At 34.5% G+C, this 22,639-nt stretch overlaps 1 protein-coding gene across 1 annotated transcript in view; it reads right to left on the reverse strand.

The window, feature by feature from the left end:
• LOC129219203 (tripeptidyl-peptidase 2-like) overlaps positions 1–10,041 on the reverse strand; it is a 299,058-nt gene extending 289,017 nt beyond the window's left edge. The window contains exon 1 of the mRNA XM_054853529.1: positions 9,815–10,041. Coding sequence (XP_054709504.1) covers positions 9,815–9,976 — 162 coding nt within the window. The 5' untranslated portion in view covers positions 9,977–10,041. The remainder of the gene's footprint in view (positions 1–9,814) is intronic.
• Positions 10,042–22,639: the final 12,598 nt, after the last annotated feature.

The following is a 22,639-nucleotide window of genomic DNA, read 5'->3' on the forward strand; positions in this document are numbered from 1 at the left end:
CATAAACTATGCTAATCTACGGTAGCAAATATGAAAATAAAATCCGATTAGTGAATATATTTAAATATTTGCAAGATGCAAAAAGATTGAAATTTCAAACACGAGAAGCAATTTTTCGCAAAGTCTGAGTTGGCATGTTTCCCATGAAATAAATTTGTTTTTTATTAAAATTAAACAAAAAAATATACTAATCTAAGGTAGCATATGCGAAACTAACATTTGATTAGCCAAAATATTTAAATATTTGCAGGATGCAAAAAGATTGAAATTTCAAACACAAGAGCAATTTTCCGCGAAACCCGAGTAAGTTCAATGTTGTCATGGTTTCCAAATTAATTTCTTTGTTAATTAATGAAATCAAACAAAAATAAACTAATCTAAGGTACCATATGTCAAAATATCTTTCGGTTGTAAAAAACATCAAAATATTTACAAGATGCAAAAGGATTGAAATCCCAAACACGGAAGCAATTTTTCGCGATGTTGCATACTGAACACATGTTCAGAAAATTGCATTGGTGAAATACTTATTTAAAACTTCTAAGCACAATTCGTTGATTTTTGAGAGAATTTAAGCACTAAGAAACTTTTTCAAGGTTTTCAAGTACTTGAAAATGAACTTTTTTTTTCAAGCACTTTTCAAGGTTTTTCAAGGGCGTACGAACCCTGATATTTATTCCCCCAAAGGCATAATTCAAACTGATTGACTTGTTGAATTAAAAAACTCCCTTGCCACGTCCTTCCTTATTCTCGGAGACTTCAACATTCATCATAACTACTGGGGCAGTTTGTTCAACTCTCACAACGCTGACTCTCTTGCTAATTTCATCATGAACAACAATATCTGCATTAGCAACAATAGCTCTCCTACTCATAGGGCCGCCTCCGTCTCTCACTCCCTTATTAATCTTTCACTTTGCTCGATGGACCTCTTCCCCCTCTTAAATACAAATACAAAAGTGACGACTAGCAACAGGCTCTGGGCCCAGCTAGACTGGTCCTAGTCAATTTACAATCCCCAGTGAAGATCAATGGCCCTCTTAAAACTGTCTACTCCCTTGCTCATTACCACCTCTTCCGATAAGCTATTCCAAGGTTCCACTACCCTGCTAAAATAATAATTTTTCCTAATATCCATGTTAGCCTGAGATTTAAATAGCTTAAAACAATGACCCCTTGTCCTCTTTTCAGTGCTAAACTTCAGCCCCGTAACATCTTTCGTTTTAATAAATTTAAACAGCTGAATCATGTCCCCTCGGTCTCTTCTTTGCTCAAGACAAAGAAGTGTGCAAACTTAAAGTTCGAAAATGAAGATTCTGAACAAACACTTTTTGTAGTTGATTCAGTTTCTGAGCCACTGTTGCGTTGGCCTGCTATAGAAGCTTTAGGCATTATCAAGATAGCCAGTTCAGTACGAAAGTCTCACAACGAAAAGGAACCTTATAAATCAAAATTTCCTGAATTGTTCAACGGACTGGGTAAAATGAATGAAACTTATTTAGTTTTAGATTCAGATGCTACTCCCTCTAGTGTTAATGTTGCTTGCAAAGCACCATTGCCTTTAAGAAAACAAGTGAAACTCAAACTCGATAAAATGGGGGTAATTCGTAGAATAACTCGTCCGACGAAATGGTGTGCAGCTTTAGTTCCAGTTATCAAACCTACCGGAGAAGTTAGAATCTGCATCGATTTCACTAAACTCAATAAATACGTAGCCCGTGAAAAACCATAATGCCAACTGTGGAAGAGTCATTAGGATTACTCGGAGAAGCTAAAATATTTTCCAAACTTGACGCGAACTCTGTTTTTTTTTTTTTTTTCAAATTCCCCTGGCAGAAGAATGTCAAGAACTTACTACATTCATAACACCATTCGGAAGATTCTGTTTCACTTGTCTTCCGTTCGGTCAGAGCCAGATTAAGGATTTGGAGGCCCATAGGCAATGAAACTGATGGGGCCCCTCACGTATGCATTTCCTAATAACAAGCCTAAATTACTCAAATAGGGGTATCATGAGGGAAATATGAGCATACAAATCAACGGAATAACTTTATATAGCCTTAAAAAAAGGCTTTGCAACTTGGAAGTTCATGTAAGATCCATCTCAAATGGGGAGTACGGGTGTGCTTCCACGAAATTTTTTAAAAATTACAGTTCTAAAACTGTAATTTTATACGGTCCGCTATGATGTTTTGGCCTTTTTTCGTAACGTTAGGGCAATTGATAGATTGTGGGGACCTCTATCTCAGCAAATTTTTGAAGCTAAAATACGAAAAAGAAAAAACACCACAATTTCGAGCTTTTTTCAATAGTAACAGGTCAAGGCTGAGCCCAAGGGGAAGGTTTTAGAGAATTCAGAAATTGGAAAAAAATAAATAAGTAAATAAATAGCTTTTCTTTTAATTTCGTAAAAATTATAGCTTCCAAGTATAGTTCTGCAATATATCTCAGATCTCACTCTTCTGCAGCGAAATATGTAAAACTATGCCTGATAAATTTAACGACGGAAGAACGGTTGAATCAATCTGACAAAGCTAAGCATCTACTAAGTATTTCTTTTGTAAGGAGATTTTTGATGAATTTAATCTTATCGCTTCACTATAGTAGTAGAATATTGCTGGATTACAGAATCGTCTTCCTTTAATATATAATTAAAATATGTAATTCTTTGGTACATTTTAAAGAGAAGTCTTTATTCATATGGTCCACAGTATTGATCATCAGAATTTAAATCACTTGCTGCTGACTACAGCATTAAGCATGAAACGAGTAGTCCACGCTATCCGTAGGCAAACTGAAAAGCAGAGCGAATTTTAGAGATGATGAAAAACTTACTGGAAAAGTCCTCAGATTTCAACATTGCTCTACTAACCTATCATAACACATTGGGGCCAAAAGGAAGTAGCCCTGCTCAACTATGTATGGGACGATCGTTTCGAACTGGACTTCCAGTTCACCCTAAACAATTACATCCAAATGGGAAAGAACATTTACAAAAAGACATTTCTCGTAAAGAAAAAGAAGCCTTTGATCGAAAACATGCTGCTTACAAATTGCGTCCTCTAAGCACAGTTGAGAAAGTTTGGATTCCAGACTTCAAAACAGCTGGAATCATTACTTCTCCAGCAAAGACACCAAGGTCCTACAACGTCCTGACTCCCTGAGGTGAAATTCGTCGAAATCGCCAACACCTAATTCCCATGCTGGAACCAGAAGAGATCGAGAAAACAATCAATGTTCCCAAGGTTGTACCAGAGGCGCTAGAAACTGTGTTTCCAGAGACTCCTCCAATTCAGGACTATCCTACACCAAAGACTATTATCCATAAACAAACTCGTTCTGGTAGGGTTGTCAAACCACCAGAACGTTTAGATCTTTAAATCCCTTTTTCCAAACTTCATCGGGAGGATGTCGTGGGAGCTTTGGTCACCTGTTCTGTGTTGATGTATGCTAATGCTATCTGAGTGCGTGGCTATTCGGTTGTTGTCATTCTCACGTCGGTGTACTTATTGTGTGCTGTAACTCCGTACAGTAATAAAATATCTACGTGCTTATATCATTAGTCTTCAATGAAATACAAAACACCCTCACCTTCAAACCACTCGACAATTACCAAGAACAAAAAAGAACTCAAATCAAAGATCAACAGTGATTGGATTAACAGCAAATATTTCAACCACAAGCCCTATCTTGGACCCATCAATAATTACATCAACTGGACCCCTAACAGAAAACTAGGAGTTCTCCTCACTAGACTCCGCACTGGAACTCTCCTTGTCAACAAGACTCTCCATCATTTCAAGTGTAGTGTTTCCCCACTCTGTCCCTTGTGCAACCAAACTGAGACAATTGACCATTTTCTGCTCCAATGCCAATGTCTTTCTAACTTCTGTCACAACCTTTTCTCGTGCCTCAACATCTCGGATCGCGCTAACTACTCCTCCATTCATGCGTTCTGTACTTTTGTTGCTTGCTGTAATCGCTTTTGATTTTTTTTCCCCCTCTTCTCCCTCCCATGCATCCCTGGAGCTCTTCCCCTTTTTTTCCTGCCATGGTACAAGCCTCCTCTTGCAGGATAGGCAGAAATCACTTAAAAAACTCAATCAATCAATGCATATTTTGTTTAAAGATCTAAAACAAAGTTACAAATTATATAATTTATTCACCTAATGTATCTGTGACAACAATTATAGAAACAGGATCAGTAGGTCTTAAGAAAATCATTATGTTTTCCATGGTAGACATTATTTCTCCTGGTTTAATATATATAGGGATGCAATTTTTTTTTAACAAATAAAGGAAAATCATTTTAATTAAAAGCCTCAGTATAAACTTAAATGAAAATACTCTTTTAACATATTTTAATAATGAGGACTGTCATAAAAATTAATGTTTATTGATTCTTCCACCATTCATACATGAGACTTTTATTATATCTTTGGGATAAAAAAAAAAAAGTTCTTTGAAAGGTGAAAATTTGGCATTAATTCTTTTTCTTTTTTATGTAAGAGCACAGAGTTACATGAATGTTTTCTGTTTTAATAATGTTATACATTTTCTTTTCTTGCTCTGACTGCATCATCTAGTCAGAGATGCAAAAAGTGTGCAGGTACTATAAGCGCAATTTTATGCCTACTCTAAGTGTTCTTGAACTTCTTTAGATTTTTTTTTTCTCCTGTCATTTAAATATTCTTGTGTTAAGATATTTTTAAACTATGCATTGCTTCAATGGTACATAATCTATCTCAAAAAATCTTAAGTAATCAAGCAAATTAGGTAGTATATGAAGTTTCGGTTCACCCCTTTGCAAAATAGCGTTTTTTTAGAGCCTGTACTGCCGTAATTTTTCTTGTTTCCTTTCTCCCCCCCCCCCCCCCCACCCTATTTCCATTCTGGCGAGGGATAGATTAAAAGATATATTCAGTGATTCATCAACTACTGATCAATATTTAACAGAAACATGTCAAAAATGCAGGAACAGTTGCCCATTGGTGTTTCAAACCAGTTTGAGGTTTTCCGGATCCTTTCCAAAATTCCGAGTTTTATCAAATCTTCAAAGTCCTTGATAGTTCCTGTTTTTTTCCAGTATGTGAGCGCCCTTTGCTCCGGCCGCGTACAGACATTGTGTTAGCATAAACATTTCATCTCGTCAGCAATTACTCTCAACCAGTGATTCAGATTCAACTTTGCATTTAAGAGCGCATATGATTGTTATTTATGCGTGTGAAGTTCAGAAAGCAAAAAAAAACACAAATGAATAAGAAAAAGCGAAAGGAAGATCGAGAAGAGGGAAAGAATAGACTAATCTTTGAAATTGAGACAAAAGGAGATTAATTCAAAAAATTTGCAAGAATAACGAGCAAATCCAGTTAGCAGTAACAGAGCTACCTAGAAAAAGTTAAGCGCCACGAGACTAAAAGCCACACCTTCAAAAGCACATAGCAATCAAAACAAGCCCATGGCATAAAATCGAGAGAATGTCGATGTAAATTCGCGGTTGAGGAATGGTATTATGAATAAAGCCAGGGTTCATACCCTTCAGGGAGAAAAAAATTCAAGCACTTTTCAAGTACTTTTCAAGGCAAAAAAAATTCTTTTCAAGGCAATATCATGAATTTGTACTAAAAATATTGTATGCAGATTTCATTTACTACAAACAAACACACACAAATAGAAATAAGGCAATAATACAAAGAAGTATAGGAAAACAAAATTGCTTTATCTACAACAAAAGACACTTTGATGAAAGATCTACTATGTCAAAAGTTTTTCAGAAAATGTCTGAAAACTTTGGTCATAAACAAAAGCAGATTCCAAGAGGTTTAATTTTGCAATCTTCACATTTAAAGATGTATATTTTCTAGAATCAGCAAATTAATGTTAAAAAAGAAAAACCTTTCACGAGTGTTTGAGTGTTTTAACTTTTATGAGAAGAAACCAAAAGTTCAATGGCATTGCCAGAGAGGAGTTTTTGAAGTCACCCCCCCCCCCCCCCAGTTTCAATATTTATTTCTAATATTAATGCGCTGGTTTATTACTATATAAGGGCGGTTAGGACAAAAACACCACCCAGAAAGTATTTTCAGGTTGCACTGTTAAGTTCTAAAACATTAGAGGTTCGCAAATCATTCATAAGTATGCAAATCAATTTTCGTATGTATGTATTAGTTGTTCAGCCAATAAGGCATTTCAACTATCCTCGAGTAAAAATTAGTAAATAAGAAAAGTTTATGAAAGTTCACAGTCCAGTCTCCGCAACTTAAAATTTACAAAAGCTGCTTAAGAAGTGATAAATACTCTGAATGTGGACTTGAGCCTATTCAGCTTTCACTGAATAACTTGTAAAAGTTAATAAATGTGCAACTTCAGATTCATAGCACTGTATTTCGAAACTGAAAAGATTCACAAGAAGTTGACATATATAATGACAAAAGTAGCTTAATTTTGGGAACAAACGAGTTATTGTTGAAATTAGAATTTAAATTTAGGAAGGCAATTATATTCAGGTGTGATTTGCGAGTTCATAAAAAATTACCTGACAGTTTCAAAGAGCAAATCAAGGCAAAGGGAGGGGGGGGGGTGTAATTTTTAAAACTAATCACCCTTATTACTTGAAGATACATATGGGACAACAATAACTTTTGATATGCATACAATTCAATTCTTATGTAAAAAAAGTTTATTCAGTCAAAATATTCTACGTAGAAGTACCAGGCCTAGTATCTGTTGATAACCAGCAACAAGCACTGGGCCTAGCTAGACTGGTCTTATTCAATTTATTAGATCCAAATGAAGATCAATGACCCTCCTTAAGCTATTTACCTCTTTGCTGATTACAGCCAATTTCGGTAAGCTGTTCCAAGTACCCACAACCTTACTAAAGTAGCAATTTTGAACATTTGAAGTAAAGGGGAAAATTGAAAATATAGGGAGGTAAAAGCATAACGAACACTACTGGATTTCCACTGAATAATCATAACACAACCACCCCCTGTTACACACCTTAATTATTTTAGCAGACATAAAGAAAACACATGTACTTATAAATTCAACTTTATAAAATTATGTTATTCAACTTTATATTTAAAATACAAACTAAGTTAATTTGTTAGGTGCTCAATTGCTTAAATTTAAATTTTTTCAAAAACATGTTATAACCGAAAATTAGCTAAAGATAATTAAATTCAAAATTGCAAAAATAAATAAGCATAAACAAGACCAAAGTAATTAATTCTTTAGTTATTAAAATAAAAAATAAAATAAGCTAATCTGATGTAGCATGTGTTAAAATAACTTCTAGTTGACAAAAATATAAAAATATTTACAATATGCAAAAGGATTGAAATCTCAAACAAGGGAAGCAAATGTTCGCGAATTAAGTTCAATGTTATCATGTTTCCCATAAAACAAATTTATATTGAACTAAAATTAAACATAAATTATGCGAATCTAAGGTAGCATATGTGAAAATAACATCCGATTGGTCAATATATTTAAATATTTGCAAGATGCAAAAAGATTGAAATTTCAAACACGAGAAGCAATTTTTCGCAAAGTCTGAGTTCGTTCGACGTGGCATGTTTCCCATGAAATAAATTTGTTTTTTATTAAAATTAAACAAAAAAATATACTAATCTAAGGTAGCATATGCGAAACTAACATTTGATTAGCCAAAATATTTAAATATTTGCAGGATGCAAAAAGATTGAAATTTCAAACACAAGAGCAATTTTCCGCGAAACCCGAGTAAGTTCAATGTTGTCATGGTTTCCAAATTAATTTCTTTGTTAATTAATGAAATCAAACAAAAATAAACTAATCTAAGGTACCATATGTCAAAATATCTTTCGGTTGTAAAAAACATCAAAATATTCACAAGATGCAAAAGGATTGAAATCCCAAACATGAAAGCAATTTTTCACGATGTTGCATATTGAACACATGTTCAGTAAATTGCATTGGTGAAATACTTTTTAAAACTTGTACGCACAATCCGATGATTTTTGAGAGAATTTAAGCAATAAGAAACTTTTTCAAGGTTTTAAAACTTTTTCCAGGTTTCCAAGCACTTGAAAATGAACTTTTTTTTTCAAGCACTTTTCAAGGTTTTTCAAGGGCGTACGAACCCTAAAAGCATATTTTTAAACACCCAGCTTTCTTTCTTTTTTTAAAAAAAGTAATAAATGAAGGAAAGTGATTGAATTTCTTTCCGTCCCTTCCTCTGTCTCGGAAATTTCGTCAAGACGGAAACCCGGTCTTGCACCCATGAGACCCTTCACAAAAATCAGATCAATCAAAACGGACCCTTCACATAATTCGGACCAACCAAAATGAACCTTTCAGCTCATTTATTGAAAAAGCAAATTTGAATATCAAAGTAATGCATATGTTGTGTATAAGCCAATAGTTTTTGGAATCTTTTTTTGAAGATAAAACTGGGGAAATTAGCTTAAACAAGGATCTGCTAATTTTGCAAAAAAATTTCCTCACTCTTCTTTGATGCTTGCACAACCAATAAAAAAATGTCAAAATAGCACATGTTATTAATGTTAGTTTGCTTCTTTTAAAGAAATTAACAACTCAAATCAGTTGTTTTTACATTTTTGCTTGCTATATCACAGCCGAATCGAATCAAATGGATAGCAGATATGTTATTGTTGTAGATTTTTCAAAAAATGCATCCCCTGCTCATGATTGAAATAAAAATTAAAATAAAAGGATATCAGGGAAGTGAACTTAGAACTGCAAACGCATAGCTAGGGGTAGGGGTGGAAATGCGATTGTTTTCAATAACGTAACTTGTTTTAAAATTATCGCCATTTAGCATCTGGCCTTAAACTTTTTAGCAACATTTTTTAACATTATTATAAAAGAAAATTATGTGGCTCATAAATTTCTGATGTTAGCATGACGGATTGCGTTCCTGATACATAACGGAATTGTTGTATTTTTCCGAGGGTCACAACCGGAAGTCTGTTATTTTATGCTTTTATCTCCTCACTTATGAATTCTGTTTTCCTTACACCAAATCCTTAGCTTTTATCCAGAAGAGTGATGCTCCTCCTTCCAACCAAATACTATAAAGATACACGAGAATGATATTCTCCCCAGAAAAGAGAAAAAATACCCAAATGAAAACTATAATTGTGCAGCATGTACCAAGGCTTATTCTACCTACTGCAAGTGATTTTTCCGGTTCAAGGTCATCCCCCATCTCTCCGTGATCAAGCATTAAAATTAATTTAGCATGCCAGCATAAGTATGCAAGGTTTTGTGAGGCTCCACTCGTAAAATGAAATGTTACCTGCCCACATGTCGTTGTAAAGAAAGTCACCTGCTCATATATATATATATACCCCAACGTACCAATTTTTTTAACGATTCAGTAAGGTGCAGAGTCAGAAAAAAAAATTCATTGACAATTTTTTCAAATAGATATTAGAAAAACCTAAAAGACTTAAAATAATAACTACTTAAAGAATGCATATCGACAAAATATATTGTGATCTGTACATAACTTGAAGAACAAGCTAAAAGGCAACAAAAGTCACTGTATTAACATTGCCTGCACGTTTGTACAAATTCAAGATTTAATCACACCCAACTGATAAAATGAGAAAAACATGATTTAAATTCGCATTGTTAAATCTTTTGCATTTGAAACTAAAATCATAACCTAAAAAATAAATTTCACCAGAGATGACAATGAGAACAAAAAATACATCGAGACAATGATTTGGCACAAAAACGAAAAACTATTGGTAGTCAAGAGGAATGAACAGCCTTGACAGCTTATACAGGAAAATATCATCACCTGTAAACCTTTCGCTCCAGGATCAACACCAGAATCTAAAATCGCTATTACAGTTCCGCGACCATCATATTCTGGATACTTCGTTAAAAAGCTGGAGACGTTAGTTTCTCTTTTCGGTAACAATGCCCAAACTGGAAAATCTGCTCCTGTGTCACAAGCCATTATCTACAGAATCCACCGGAGAAGACAAAAGTAGCAGACTTCTGCCTCAGCCGCCGGAAGCGAATGAGGTAAGCAGCGCGAATATTCTGAGAGAAATTTCGCGCCACTGAAGCCCAAACCGTTGAAAAATTCTCCATATTTCTTGCAACCCCGTGACGTGGAGAGGCCGACGCATCCGCCATTTTGGAGCAAGCGTACAACAGCGAAAGCTACCTTTATTGGCAATCATTCGCCACACAGGGAACGAGAGAGTCGGAGAGCGAAGGTGAGCATTGGCGAAATTTTGGAAACAGTTGGCGTCGTTTCCAGGCTGCCAGTCACTTCGCGGGCTATTATTTATCCATTTCTATTTTCTTTTTGCATCTGCTGGAAACCTGAAGAGCTGAATCCTTTTTCGGAGCTGTTTACGCAATTAACAGCCGAACAACCATCTATTTGACTCAATTTAACACATGCTAAAGAAATGTAAACATCAGCAGCAATGCTATCGCTACGAAGCACTGGATCAAGTTTGCTCCAAAATGGCGGATGCGTCGGCTCCCCCCCCCACTATAGGGGCCTTACATCGCAGGCCCCATGTTCTGACGTAGCCTAATTCACCAAATATCCTAAATAAACAAATAAACCACTGACGTAGACCGGAAGTAGCGAGTCTTATTTCCGGTTAAGCGCCAATCTCCATTGCTAGAGATAGGTGTTCATAGCGAAAGCGATTTTGCTGTGCTTCTTTAAAAAGCAGAATAATGTCTTCTGCGTATTTCAATGTATTAAACAAGAAAGACAAACTTAATAGTTATTGTTAAAAATTATCTTTCAATGGCTGTGACCTTACCGATCCTTTAGGTTGCGTTTGACGAGCTCGACCGAGAGCGACCGGTTAGTTAATCACGTGATAGCTAATGATCACGTGCTCCAATCAACCAATCAACTGCTTAGAATGGTAACCGATGAGGTTACCGGTTGATCAGAGAACGCTTCGGTTAGTAACCAGTTACTTACCGGTAGACCGGTGAGTTTTGTCGAACGCAACCTTAGTAGATGGATGGCGAATCTATTGCTAACGATTGATGTTTACACTGTTCAGGCAATTTTGTTTTCTTTCAGTTCTAGGTAGAATCATGTCTTTTGCGTATTTTAATGCATGAAATGAGTATAATAGGCTTTGCTATTCTCAAAAATTGTCGATCAACGGATCTGATTTTCCTGATCCTTTAAATACAGAAATAAGAGAGAAAAAAAAAAAAGAGTCCTCGTTTGTCGATCATTACCGCGATTTCAATGATAAGCATTTATGAATACCTCCTAAACAGAAATAAAGTTGATACAAAGTCTGCTTTCAAGAATCACAAATCTACTGGATTGCAAGTACTACGTTGTGAATTGTAATTCCTATTCTTAAGTTGAAGCTATTTTTTCAAAGATGGAAGCTTTTCTGCACTGTGTTCACACAGAATGGCTATGACAGGGAGTTTTGATGTCATATTCAATCAATTCTCCTGTTGCAGCTTTTCAGTTCACACACACTTATTACAGTTGCTACCTAATTTTCAGGTTTGATAATTAATATATTTTATTACATATTTGTTCATCACTTTTTTTTTTTTTTTTGTTTAATCAACTTGCTTCTGTAGCAAGATTGATATAGGCATAAAAAAATTGAAAGATAACAAAATTTAAATTTAATCTCCAGTGCTTTCTCCTGCGTTAAAATTGCTTTGAATGTAATACCAATAGCTGTACTATGATACTATACTATAACTTTAATTAATGTGTTTGTTTACCGATTGTCGAATATCTAAATTTGTTTACAATTAGAGCGCCTAATATTAAAGTACCGTCAATAACTCGAAGTCCCAAGAGACGGGCTAAATGGTTCGAGTTATTGATAGTTCGAGCTATGGGAAGTTTTCTTCTCATGAGGTAATGAATAGTGGTTCTTTATTTCAATCACACAAATCAAACTGTTTGAAACCCGTCAAAACACTGGAAACTTTCAGCTTTGCAGGAAGCAAATAAAAAATTGTTCATATTGAGTTTTTCTAATAATCAATTTAATATAGATCAATATAGATCTTCACACATTACAGTAAAAATACAAAGCTGATGAAATTAAGGTGAATGTTTCCAGCTCGTAAATACCTCGCACAAAGTGTGTTTACTACTTAATATTCATTAAGATTCAATCCTTTCGATTTAAAGCATTGGCTTTGATTCGACGATCAAGACCTTTAGAAATTTGAACATCTTTATTTCTGACATCTTATTTGCTTCTGTCCTCATGCTGTACCCGAAAGCAGAACAACATCCCCTCTTTTTACGAAAATTTTGCGCCTTTGAAATTCATGATTAATTTTAAAAATTCAATCAAATTACAGATACGTAAACAGAGCAATTCGTCGTAAGAAGCAATACAAATAAGACTTCCGCCGGAAGTTTTGAGTGACCCCGTGCAGCCCTGCCACCTAGTGTTCAAAAGAGTAAGCGTGGCTTGGAATTTGGTGAATAAAGTTGGGTAGAATTGGTGTTTCGACCAATAGGAAAGCATCTGAGTGCACGGGCAAATCCATCATGGCTGACTGCGAAGTAGAAGACTAAGAAATTTATTGAATAATGGACTTTATTAGCGAGAAAAAATGTCTATGGGATGTTAAAAGTCCCTTGTACTGCATGAAGATTTATAGGATATGGTTAATGAGGGAGTATTTTCAAGGAATTGATTAATCAGCGATTGCCGAAAACATACATACTCCTTACATACGGTAAAGATATCCTTTTCGATGTTTATTTATTTGCTTGATATAGTGCGTGAAAGGAGTCGATATTGACAGGTTAAATAAATTAAATTATCTGTCATATTGGTTAACTTGCTGGTTCATCTTTCCATCCTTTGAGTTCCCGTGCCAAAGTAATTGAAGAAAACCACAAGTCATAGAGGCATTTACAATTGTAATAGTTCAGTTGGTGATGGCTATGTTTTAATTCAAGAAAGAAAAAAAAAACAAGTTTTCCCATTTGAAGAGAATTCATTGCATTTAGCCAAGAAGAAATGAAGATTTGAACCCAAGCATCATTACTTTGAAAAACTTAGAAATGTATTCCCTCTACCAATTTTTATTACGATTTCATAGTATTTTTTTATTCTGTTGTTTTATTATAGTTTATACTATATTTTTAACGAATAGTTCTTTACCTGAGTAAAGCATGATTGGAACATTTGCTATAGTTTTTATATTTAAAATAAACTTTGTTATTCAATTTGGTGTACTTGCTGTTCATGTCATTACTTTGCGAATAGGTTAACAATGTTGCACAAATTATTTGGGAAATATTCGGTTTCCAGCTATTTTTTTTAACAATCCGGTATCTGATCCAGCCAGCCCACACCGTACGGGATATCTGACAGATTTTTGGCAGGATATCCAGTAGTTAGTCTGATATTGATATGGGGGTTATCCGGTATGAAGTGGGGTTTGATAGAAAATTTTCAATTAAATGGGATGATGTAATAACTTTTCATATTTCCTTCATCAATTTTTGCTTTTAGTAGTTAAGATAATGATTTGCATTTTTTAAGACTACCGGAATTTTTTGAACACAGTAAGATTTCTTAAAGTTGATTTTTTAATTATGAGTTCAATAATTTCTTTTTTAAAAAATAAACATCTTTAGCACAACTCTTAATAATGTATTTTAGATGTTAATTTGCATTTTTTATGACTATGTAGGGGGAAAAGATTTGAACACGGGTCACATGTGTACATGGCATGTTTTACTAAGATAACCTCAAGCAAAAAATATTTAAAATTCTCAAAATATGACAGTACCAGTCCTAATTCTTGGTGACATAATCTTTGTTTTAGCGGGTGTTGTATATAATTTTACCAGTGTCCTTCCCTTGTAAAAACATAGTTTAAATTAATTATGGAGCTAAACTTAGCTGTTGCAAACAATTATATGAACATGCAAGTGAATTTATGACATAACTTTTTAAATTGAATCAACTTCTTTTGAAAGTCAGCTGTAAGGTAAGATAAGATGGGGTACTTGTGAATATAACATCTTCCGGCACATGTGAACACTTTCCATACCTCTTTTATATTACCTGTGACTCAGAGCCAGACTGATGTAAGTCCAAAAATTGTGATCTTCAATTTGTTCATTATTATATTGTACGTAGAATCCTATTCATTCCGCATCGAGCCATGTGAATGCAATTCTAAAATAAAATTATACTAATTTGAAGTTTTGGCATCTTGAATTCAAATTATGTTTTTCGCAATCACGAGCGTGTGTGTATGAATGCGCGTGTGTTTCTGTAGGCGCATGTATGTGGGTGCGTGTATATGTGTGTATGTATGCATACGTGTGCGTGTTGTGTATGCAGTGCTGTGTGTAGGCGTTCGTGTGTGTATGTAAGCATATGTGTTTGCGTCTATGTTGAGTGCATGTTCAATCTTTTGCATGCGGCAGACAAAAGTTTTTCCTCTCACCTCTAAAGTTACAATTATATGACTTACGTTGTTCTGACCTGAGGTACAGATATTAATATTAGGGTAGTATTAGGGTTGAAAACACTACGTACTGGTGTCAGAGTACAACTAGTTTTGGGATACAGGAGTCAGAGGAACTAAAATAATTTCAAAAAATTCTGTGTACAAGCATGGAGAAAGAAAATCATTGAATTAGTAATTTAAACTTTTTCATTTTGTAAAATTTTTGACCTGAATAGGGAAAAAATAATCTTTTACTAATAATAAAGCTGAAAGTCTGTCTCTGAATCTCTGTACGTCTATTACGCGCATAGCACCTAGACCGCTCGGCTGATTTTTATGAAATTTGGCGCAGAATTAGTTTGTAGCTTAGGAGTGAGCACCTCGAAGCAATTTTTCGAAAATTCGATTTTGTTCTTTTGCTATTCCAATGTTTAGAACATTTTACCAAGGAAATTATCATAACCTGGACAAATAAATTTCCAATTTATCATAACATGGAACCGTAACATTTGAGAGCAAATGAACATATAGCAAATTGGCGAGAAATTCATCATCCATTATTTGTAAATATACAGGCGAACCAAACCACCTTTTATTTTTCTACTACTGGCAAAGCAGTGCGGGTACCGGTAGTCAATAAAGTAAGACAAAAGGGATGATAGTAAGGAATTTCTGCTGAAGTTGCAGAGTGGGAGTACGACTAATTTTGGGGGTACAGGAGTCTGAGTTGGAGGCCCAAAAATTTTCTCTTGCATTTCTTTGTACATGCATGGAGAAAGAAAATCATAGAACTAAATTATTCAAACAATTTTTCATAATGTACATTTTTAATCTGAATAGGGAAAAGTTAATAAATTAACTTATGAAGTAAAACAAAAAAAAAACAAAAAAAGATGGAAGTAATGAATTTCTGCCACAGCTGCAGAGTCGGATTACGACTAATTGTATGGTACAGGAGTCAGAATTGGTAGCTAGTCATTTCCCTTCAATTCCGCAGCATTAGTGAATTTCTGCCACAGCTGCGGAGTCGGATTACGACTTATTGTATGGTACAGGAGTCAGAATTGGTAGCTAGTCATTTCCCTTCAATTCCGCAGCATTAGTAAAACCATTTGCATTTCAAATTCCTTTTATTTTGGTTCAGTCATGTTTATCTCTTGTGCCAATATTCAGGTCTACGAGATATGGCATTTTAATTTTAGTGATAGCTTTTTTATCTATTCCTTGATCCCAAAAAATTGAAAATGTATTCAAAATCTGCACAAATCCCCCCCCCCCCCTTAATTTTTTTTAGGTGATAAAAAATAATTTTTTCTGTCATTCTGAATGTTAAAAAAATTTCAATTGTTCAAAAAATACTTTTAAAATAGTTAAATTGACAAATACCTTTTCTATATACACGTTCATCACCAAGAACTTTTTCCAACTAAGTTTGTTTGAAGCAAATTCACCTTTAAGTTAGGGATTTATCTTTGCCTTAAATTTTCCCTTACAGGCTAATGTTACATTCCTTTGATGCGTAAAAAATGGAACAAAATATATTTCAAATCAAAGAGTAAAATCTGGAAATGAGGTGTGCTCGCTGAAATTTTTCGAACAGAAAATTTGTTCAAATCTGACTATTCACTCAAAAGTTATTATGTGTGTGGGAGGGGGCCAGCAGATTTCTAAATGTATTCTGTGGGAAAAAAGATTTCTAAATGTATTCTGTGGGAAAAAAGCCTTTTTGTTATTATAAAATTGATATAAAATTAATTTACTTCAGTTGTTAGTCTTTAGTTAATTCCAGCTGCATTAATAGCACTTTTTTAGGAACATTTTAAATTCAATAAATTTCTTCTGCATTTCTGCGCACAAGAGAGGGGAAAAAAATCATGGAACTAAATTATAAAAGCCATTTTTCATAAGGTATTATTTTGAATCTGCATAGGGAAAAATTAATAACCAAACAAATGAAGACAAAAAGGACAATTTTTATGCAGTTAAAATTTAGCACTTTTACTTGAAAGTGAACAATGACAAGATTTTTATTGAAAAAAGGAAGGAAGTAAAAAATAGCATACAGAACAAAAAAGAGATGTATCAAAATCAAGTCCTTTTTTTCAAACATTATTCACTAAAACTATCGGCGATGAAACAAGTAAAATAAAGCCCGCATGAAGAGATAAAAACTTATTTTAGCAAACCAAGTATTTGTTTTGAGAGCAGACGATCCGAACTGTACGGCAACCCTCAATAGTAACGATGACGTCATGGTTTCGAAACAAGTCTGAGCTCTGCCGGTGTTGGCTGGTATTGAGGATAGCTCGAACTTCAGGGTTGCTTGGACTTGTCTCATGTTGGATTGTGTGATAAGCGCTTGCGGTTCGCCGACAGCGCCCTCTAAAAAGTGAACAATCGTTGCCACTTCTAAATAGGAAAGATTTATCTCCTCCTTTCTACCTCCTTGCCGTAGACAATTGCCCGAGAAATTGCTGTAGAGACCTTTCTTTTTCGGAAGTAACAAGTAACGAATTTTAGCAACATTGAACGAACATGAGAATAAAAGAGAAAAGTTTTAGCAAATCAATTTTTTGCATTTAAATTTTTGAAATTCCCCGACGGAGCTAGGAATTTTCCCTGGTGGGGGGAGGGGGGCAAGAGGTTTCCGACAGGGGCAATTGCCCCCCCCCCCTGCACCATGTCCGGGCCGCCCCTGGTGCGCCGGAAAGCTTACGTTCGATGACCTTGACCGTATCGACCGGTCGGTTGATCACGTGAAAAAGCAATGACGTCAGATAATGCTAAAGCATTGGAGGTGACGTCATTATTTACCCGGTGAGCTACCGGTCGCTCATCGAGCACAACCGCGAGAAAGTTTTTATTTTATCACGTGATCAAATAATTGGAGAATTGTGCTGTCGTGCTTTTCCGAAGATGCTTTCATTTGCCTTTCAATTTTCATCATAAATATTGGAAAACGTTGGATTATTATAAAGCTACAGTTTTTCTGATAAATTAAATGGGAAGTCTGCTTTGCAGTTTACTGTCACGTGAGAACGAAAAATTAGAGCATTGATTGTATTTTTCGGACAAAATATGTACAGAATAAATGAAATAATTTGTAATATACAGTGCTGGGTTTGCTTGGTTTTGGACACTAGGGTAAAAACCACAGTAAATACCTTGGTTTTTACCGTCTTGTCCAAAGCTCTTGTGTCCAAAATTATACTTTAAGAGAAATTGTATTTTGTGAGAAAACATCAAAAACAGAGTAAAATGTATCACAGTAATGTTTTACATTGATTATTTATTCAGTGTGAACATTCTCAACTTATTTATCATCGAAACATTATTATTATATCAAAAACAGAACAAAATGTATCAAAGTAATGTTTTACATGTAACATTTATTCAGTGTGAACATTCAACTTATTTATGCTGCTGATTTTAATCTAGCCGCATAGAAGTTGAATTCTTGATTTAAAAAACATTTCAATTTGTATTATTATTATTATTATTTGATAATAGTAACCAAATTTTTTTATTTCTATGCATGTGTGCAAATGAAAGGACGGTTGGCTAGAATTTTACCATCCTGTTCAAAATCCTTGTGTCCAAAACTATATTTTGAGAAACTATATGTTGTGAGAAAATATCAAAAACAGAACACGATGTGGTAAAATTATGTTTTTTTTTTTTACTATTTAATATATTTATTCAATGTGAACATTCAAGAATAAATATATATGTATCTTATTTATGCAGTTGATTTTAATCTAGTTAAGTAGAAATTAAACTCTTCATAAAAATTTCAATTTGTATGCATGAGTTCCCCCCCCCCCCCCCCATGAATCAAATTTTTCGACATTTATGCAGCTGTGCAAAAGAAAGTGTTCAAAATACAGTGCAATAATTGACTTAAATTCAATAAATTACAATTTTTTGTCGTTACAGAATGTATTATATTAAAAATATGAACTAAAAAACGAAAGTTCTAAAATGTAACTGTTTATAGTCATCAATTTCTTGTTCTTTTTTAATCTATGATTTAAATAAATTACTTTTAAATAAAAAAAATGCCTTCAAAAAACACCCAAAGAACTAAAAAGCAAAAAATAACCGATTACACTTATATACTATTTCCCACCCAAAACTAGAAATGAAGTTTATTTTACAATTCCAGTGCAAAAATCAACTAAACTAAACATCCAATTATAAAATAAGCACTGATTTTAATTACTATACGATGAATTATTTTAAATACCTAACTAATTATATACGATCTCTGAATTTTTAATAACCTTTCGAAGTTGGGGCCTCCTATAAACTACTACCTAACGTAACTGACAACCCACCAAATCCTGAATTAAACACTAATTTAACTAAACACGGAATTAGTCTTTAAAACTAAACCTACTCAGTTACTTTCGACTCAGTCAGTCGATAAGGTACCGCATGTTGCTCTACTTAGCAAATTAGCTGATATAGGAATAGGAGGGAAAACTTTCATTTGGGTAAAAAATTGGCTGACCGGAAGGAAACAAAGAGTAGTTGTAAGGGGAAATTATTCTAATTGGAGTGAGGTCTTAAGCGGGGTTCCTCAAGGATCAGTGTTAGGGCCTGTTTTGTTCATTGTCTTTATGAACGATATTCACAAAAATATTTCTGGGAACATGAATTGTTTTGCTGATGATGTCAAAGTTATGGGGACTGTAGAAAATGAAGAACAAGCAAATCAGCTGCAAGAGGATCTAGATCATATTACGGAGTGGGCTGATAAATGGGGTATGGCTGTTAATGTTGGGAAATGTCAAGTGCTACATTTAGGGCATGGAAATAAGTGTACAAGTTATTATTTGCAAGGTTCAGTCATTAGTCAGGCAGACAAAGTTACTGATCTGGGGGTCCTATTAAGTCAGGATTTAAAATTTAGCCAACAGTGCAGCATTGCTAGCAACAAAGCCAATAAGATGCTTGGGTTTATCAATAGATCTATTTCAAATAAATCTAAAGAAGTTCTTCTGCCCTTATATAGAAGTTTGGTAAGACCCCATTTGGAGTATGCTGTTCAGTTTTGGTCTCCTTATCTTAAGAAAGACATTAATGTATTGGAAAGGATTCAAAGGCGGGCTACAAGGCTAATAAGTGGACTTTCCCACTTAGATTATGATTCCAGGCTTAGAAGGCTGAAAATGTACAGTCTTGAGCAAAGAAGAGACCGAGGGGACATGATTCAGCTGTTTAAATTTATTAAAACGAAAGATGTTACGGGGCTAAAGTTTAGCACTGAAAACAGGACAAGGGGTCATTGTTTTAAGCTATTTAAATCTCAGGCTAACATGGATATTAGGAAAAATTATTATTTTAGCAGGGTAGTGGAACCTTAGAACAGCTTACCGGAAGAGGTGGTAATGAGCAAAGGAGTAGACAGTTTTAAGAGGGCCATTGATCTTCACTGGGGATTGTAAATTGACTAGGACCAGTCTAGCTGGGCCTAGAGCCTGTTGCTGTTCGTCACTTTTGTATTTGTATTTGTATTAAAACAGCAAAATATATTTAATTTACTGCTTTGCTATGTAGTAAAACATTGGCAACACCTATAAGTAAAAATTAACAGGCGGCAAAAATTAATCTAATCATCCATATGCCGCGAGAATTCTCGTTCAAGATGAAGGCAAAAACCTTTGCTGTAAAAATACACCGGTTACGAAAAAACTAAACAATCAGTGACGTTTTCTGCCCGCTGACGTGTAGGCTTACGTATCCACAACGTATGATATACAAAGTTTCTTGGATTTCTTCAGGACCCCTTATCAGATCCAGACCAAATTACCATGGGACCATCTGGGAAGGTCCAAACAAAAAAAGAATTTTTCAAATCGGTCCAGTAGTCTTGGGATAATTCAAAAACATACATAAAAATTCGCATGACAAAATAATAACCTCCTTTCTTGAAGTCGGTTAAAACTATTTTTCGTAAAACATCATGCAAAACTTATTCGCAAAAACCATTAAAAAACTAAGCTTTTTTTTGCACCAACATATTGCACGTTGAGTTATAAATAGAACTGAAATTAGTTGCTTTGATGGCATTGTGAATTTCCTTTCCTCTACCAACAGTTTTATAAGGAAGTTTTTATGTAATACTAATAGAGTTATTGGCAATTTTTTAAAGTAAATCATTTTTTAAATGAACATTTAGGGGAAAATATTATCAAGGAACTGAAATTAGTTGCTTTGGTGGCATTGTGAATTTCCTTTCCTCTACCAACAGGAACATCTCGTCCCCGTCGGGCTTGTCATCGACTTTGAGCAGCTTGGCATTCTGCTCAATGGCCTGGAGCAAACAGGCATTGTTCGCTCTTCCTCTACCACCCTTCTGTTGTGGAGTTTCTACAGAAGGTGGGGGTTCTGCAGAATTTTCTGCTACTGCAGTCTGTGTCTGGGAGAAGTCGGAGAGGGAAAAGTCGAGCCCAGCCTCAATAAAAGTTGGGTCTTCTTGCGATGGGCTTATGGTTTCAGCATCCATATGCTCTTCTGCTCCATATCCTTGTGAGGGTTGGGATGAAGCAATATTGCTGCTTACTGTCCTATAAAAAAATCGGTAAAACAAAAGAACACTTTAGTTACTACCTCATAGATGTAACAACAATTATTAATTTTGAAACTAAACATTTATGCAGAATTTATTGAACAAAAATTTTGAAAAAACAACAACATTTGGGACTAAAATTGAAGGAATGCAGTATGAATTCTGCAAATTGCTTTTAGAAGTGTATATTTTTTTTTTCAGCAAATAAATATTTACAGACACACATGAATATTTATTCTCGCATTGTTCTCTCTAGATGTGAATGCACCGGACATTGGCAAAAGCACATGAGCTTCTGCTTTATTACTTCTAATTTTTCATATTTTTGTAAGGGCGGAGGGGTCAAAAGGTAAATATTCAAAGTATATAGTATCGTTTACACGACAAAAACCACTTGCATGAAAGGAGAAATATTGCCTTCTTTTTGCCATGAGGATTTTAAACCTTCAAATTTTACCAAATGCTAAAAAATGAAGCTTGCATATAGTACCTACATCTGATGAGAAGAGATGTTAGGTATTGTTTAATAAATTAGTTCAAGTTTCCAAGTTTTTAGAATTGTCACTTAAAATTTGACAAATAAGTAAACTTTTCAGGAGTTCGCAGTGATTTCCCATCAGTTGAGCCTTGCTCCCAGTGTTGTAAGAGTTTCGAACAGTGGTGGTTTTAACCATGGATAAAACCATTCGAAACCTTCCTAATGAAATAGTGTGCTTTGTCTTAGTGTGGAACAACTTTTAATGTTAGTGTAAGAAAAATTGAATTTAAATCAATTTTGAAAATTATTTTAAATATTACAAATAAACATCTTATTTATTTTAATCATGCATTAAATTGTACAAGGTTATGCACATGAATTATATGTGTTCACATATTAATGTCCTTTTTCAGCCAGCTCTACAATGGTTGGTTCCAATTTTTGGTCGGTTATAACCAGCAGCATGATTAAAATCACGTAAATCTGCAAATCCTACACAATGAGAATTAAATACTTGAGAAACTTCTTTTGAAGGTCAGGGGCGCTTCCTCCCACCCATTTTTTTTTTTTTTTTTTTTGACATTTTCACAGCTTTAAAATATTTACCTTTTAACGTATTTCTGTTTCTGTGAACTAGATGCATTTTCGCTAACAAAGATGTATGAATGCTAATATATGTTAGAATGAAGGCTTTCACTGCTAGTGTCAATAATGTTGTAAGATTCCAGGCTGTTGTGCCGTGGTCTGAGTGCCGTTACTCCTGGTGTAACAACACTCAGACCAGGGAACAACAGCTTGGAATCTAACATTACTAAAATATGTTGATCTTGTAGTTGGAAGTTCAGTGGTGCAGTGCTAAAAACTAAGATGTGCTTGCATAACAGGCCCAGGTCGGGTTGGTTTAGCCTGAAACTAGGGCTAATACAATAAAAATACAAAAATCTGGGACACAAATAGCAACAGAAGTCAGAAATGGAAATGTAACACCATTTCAAACACATATTAATACCCAGTAGCAGAATTTCTTTTAGCAGTTAGCGGAGCAAGTACAAAAAATATACATAATCCGCAACATATATGGAGATTAAGTTGATAAATCCTAAAATCTAAAATGACAA

Source organism: Uloborus diversus, chromosome 3 (assembly GCF_026930045.1).
Source record: "Uloborus diversus isolate 005 chromosome 3, Udiv.v.3.1, whole genome shotgun sequence".
Classification (NCBI taxonomy): Eukaryota; Metazoa; Arthropoda; class Arachnida; order Araneae; family Uloboridae; genus Uloborus; species Uloborus diversus.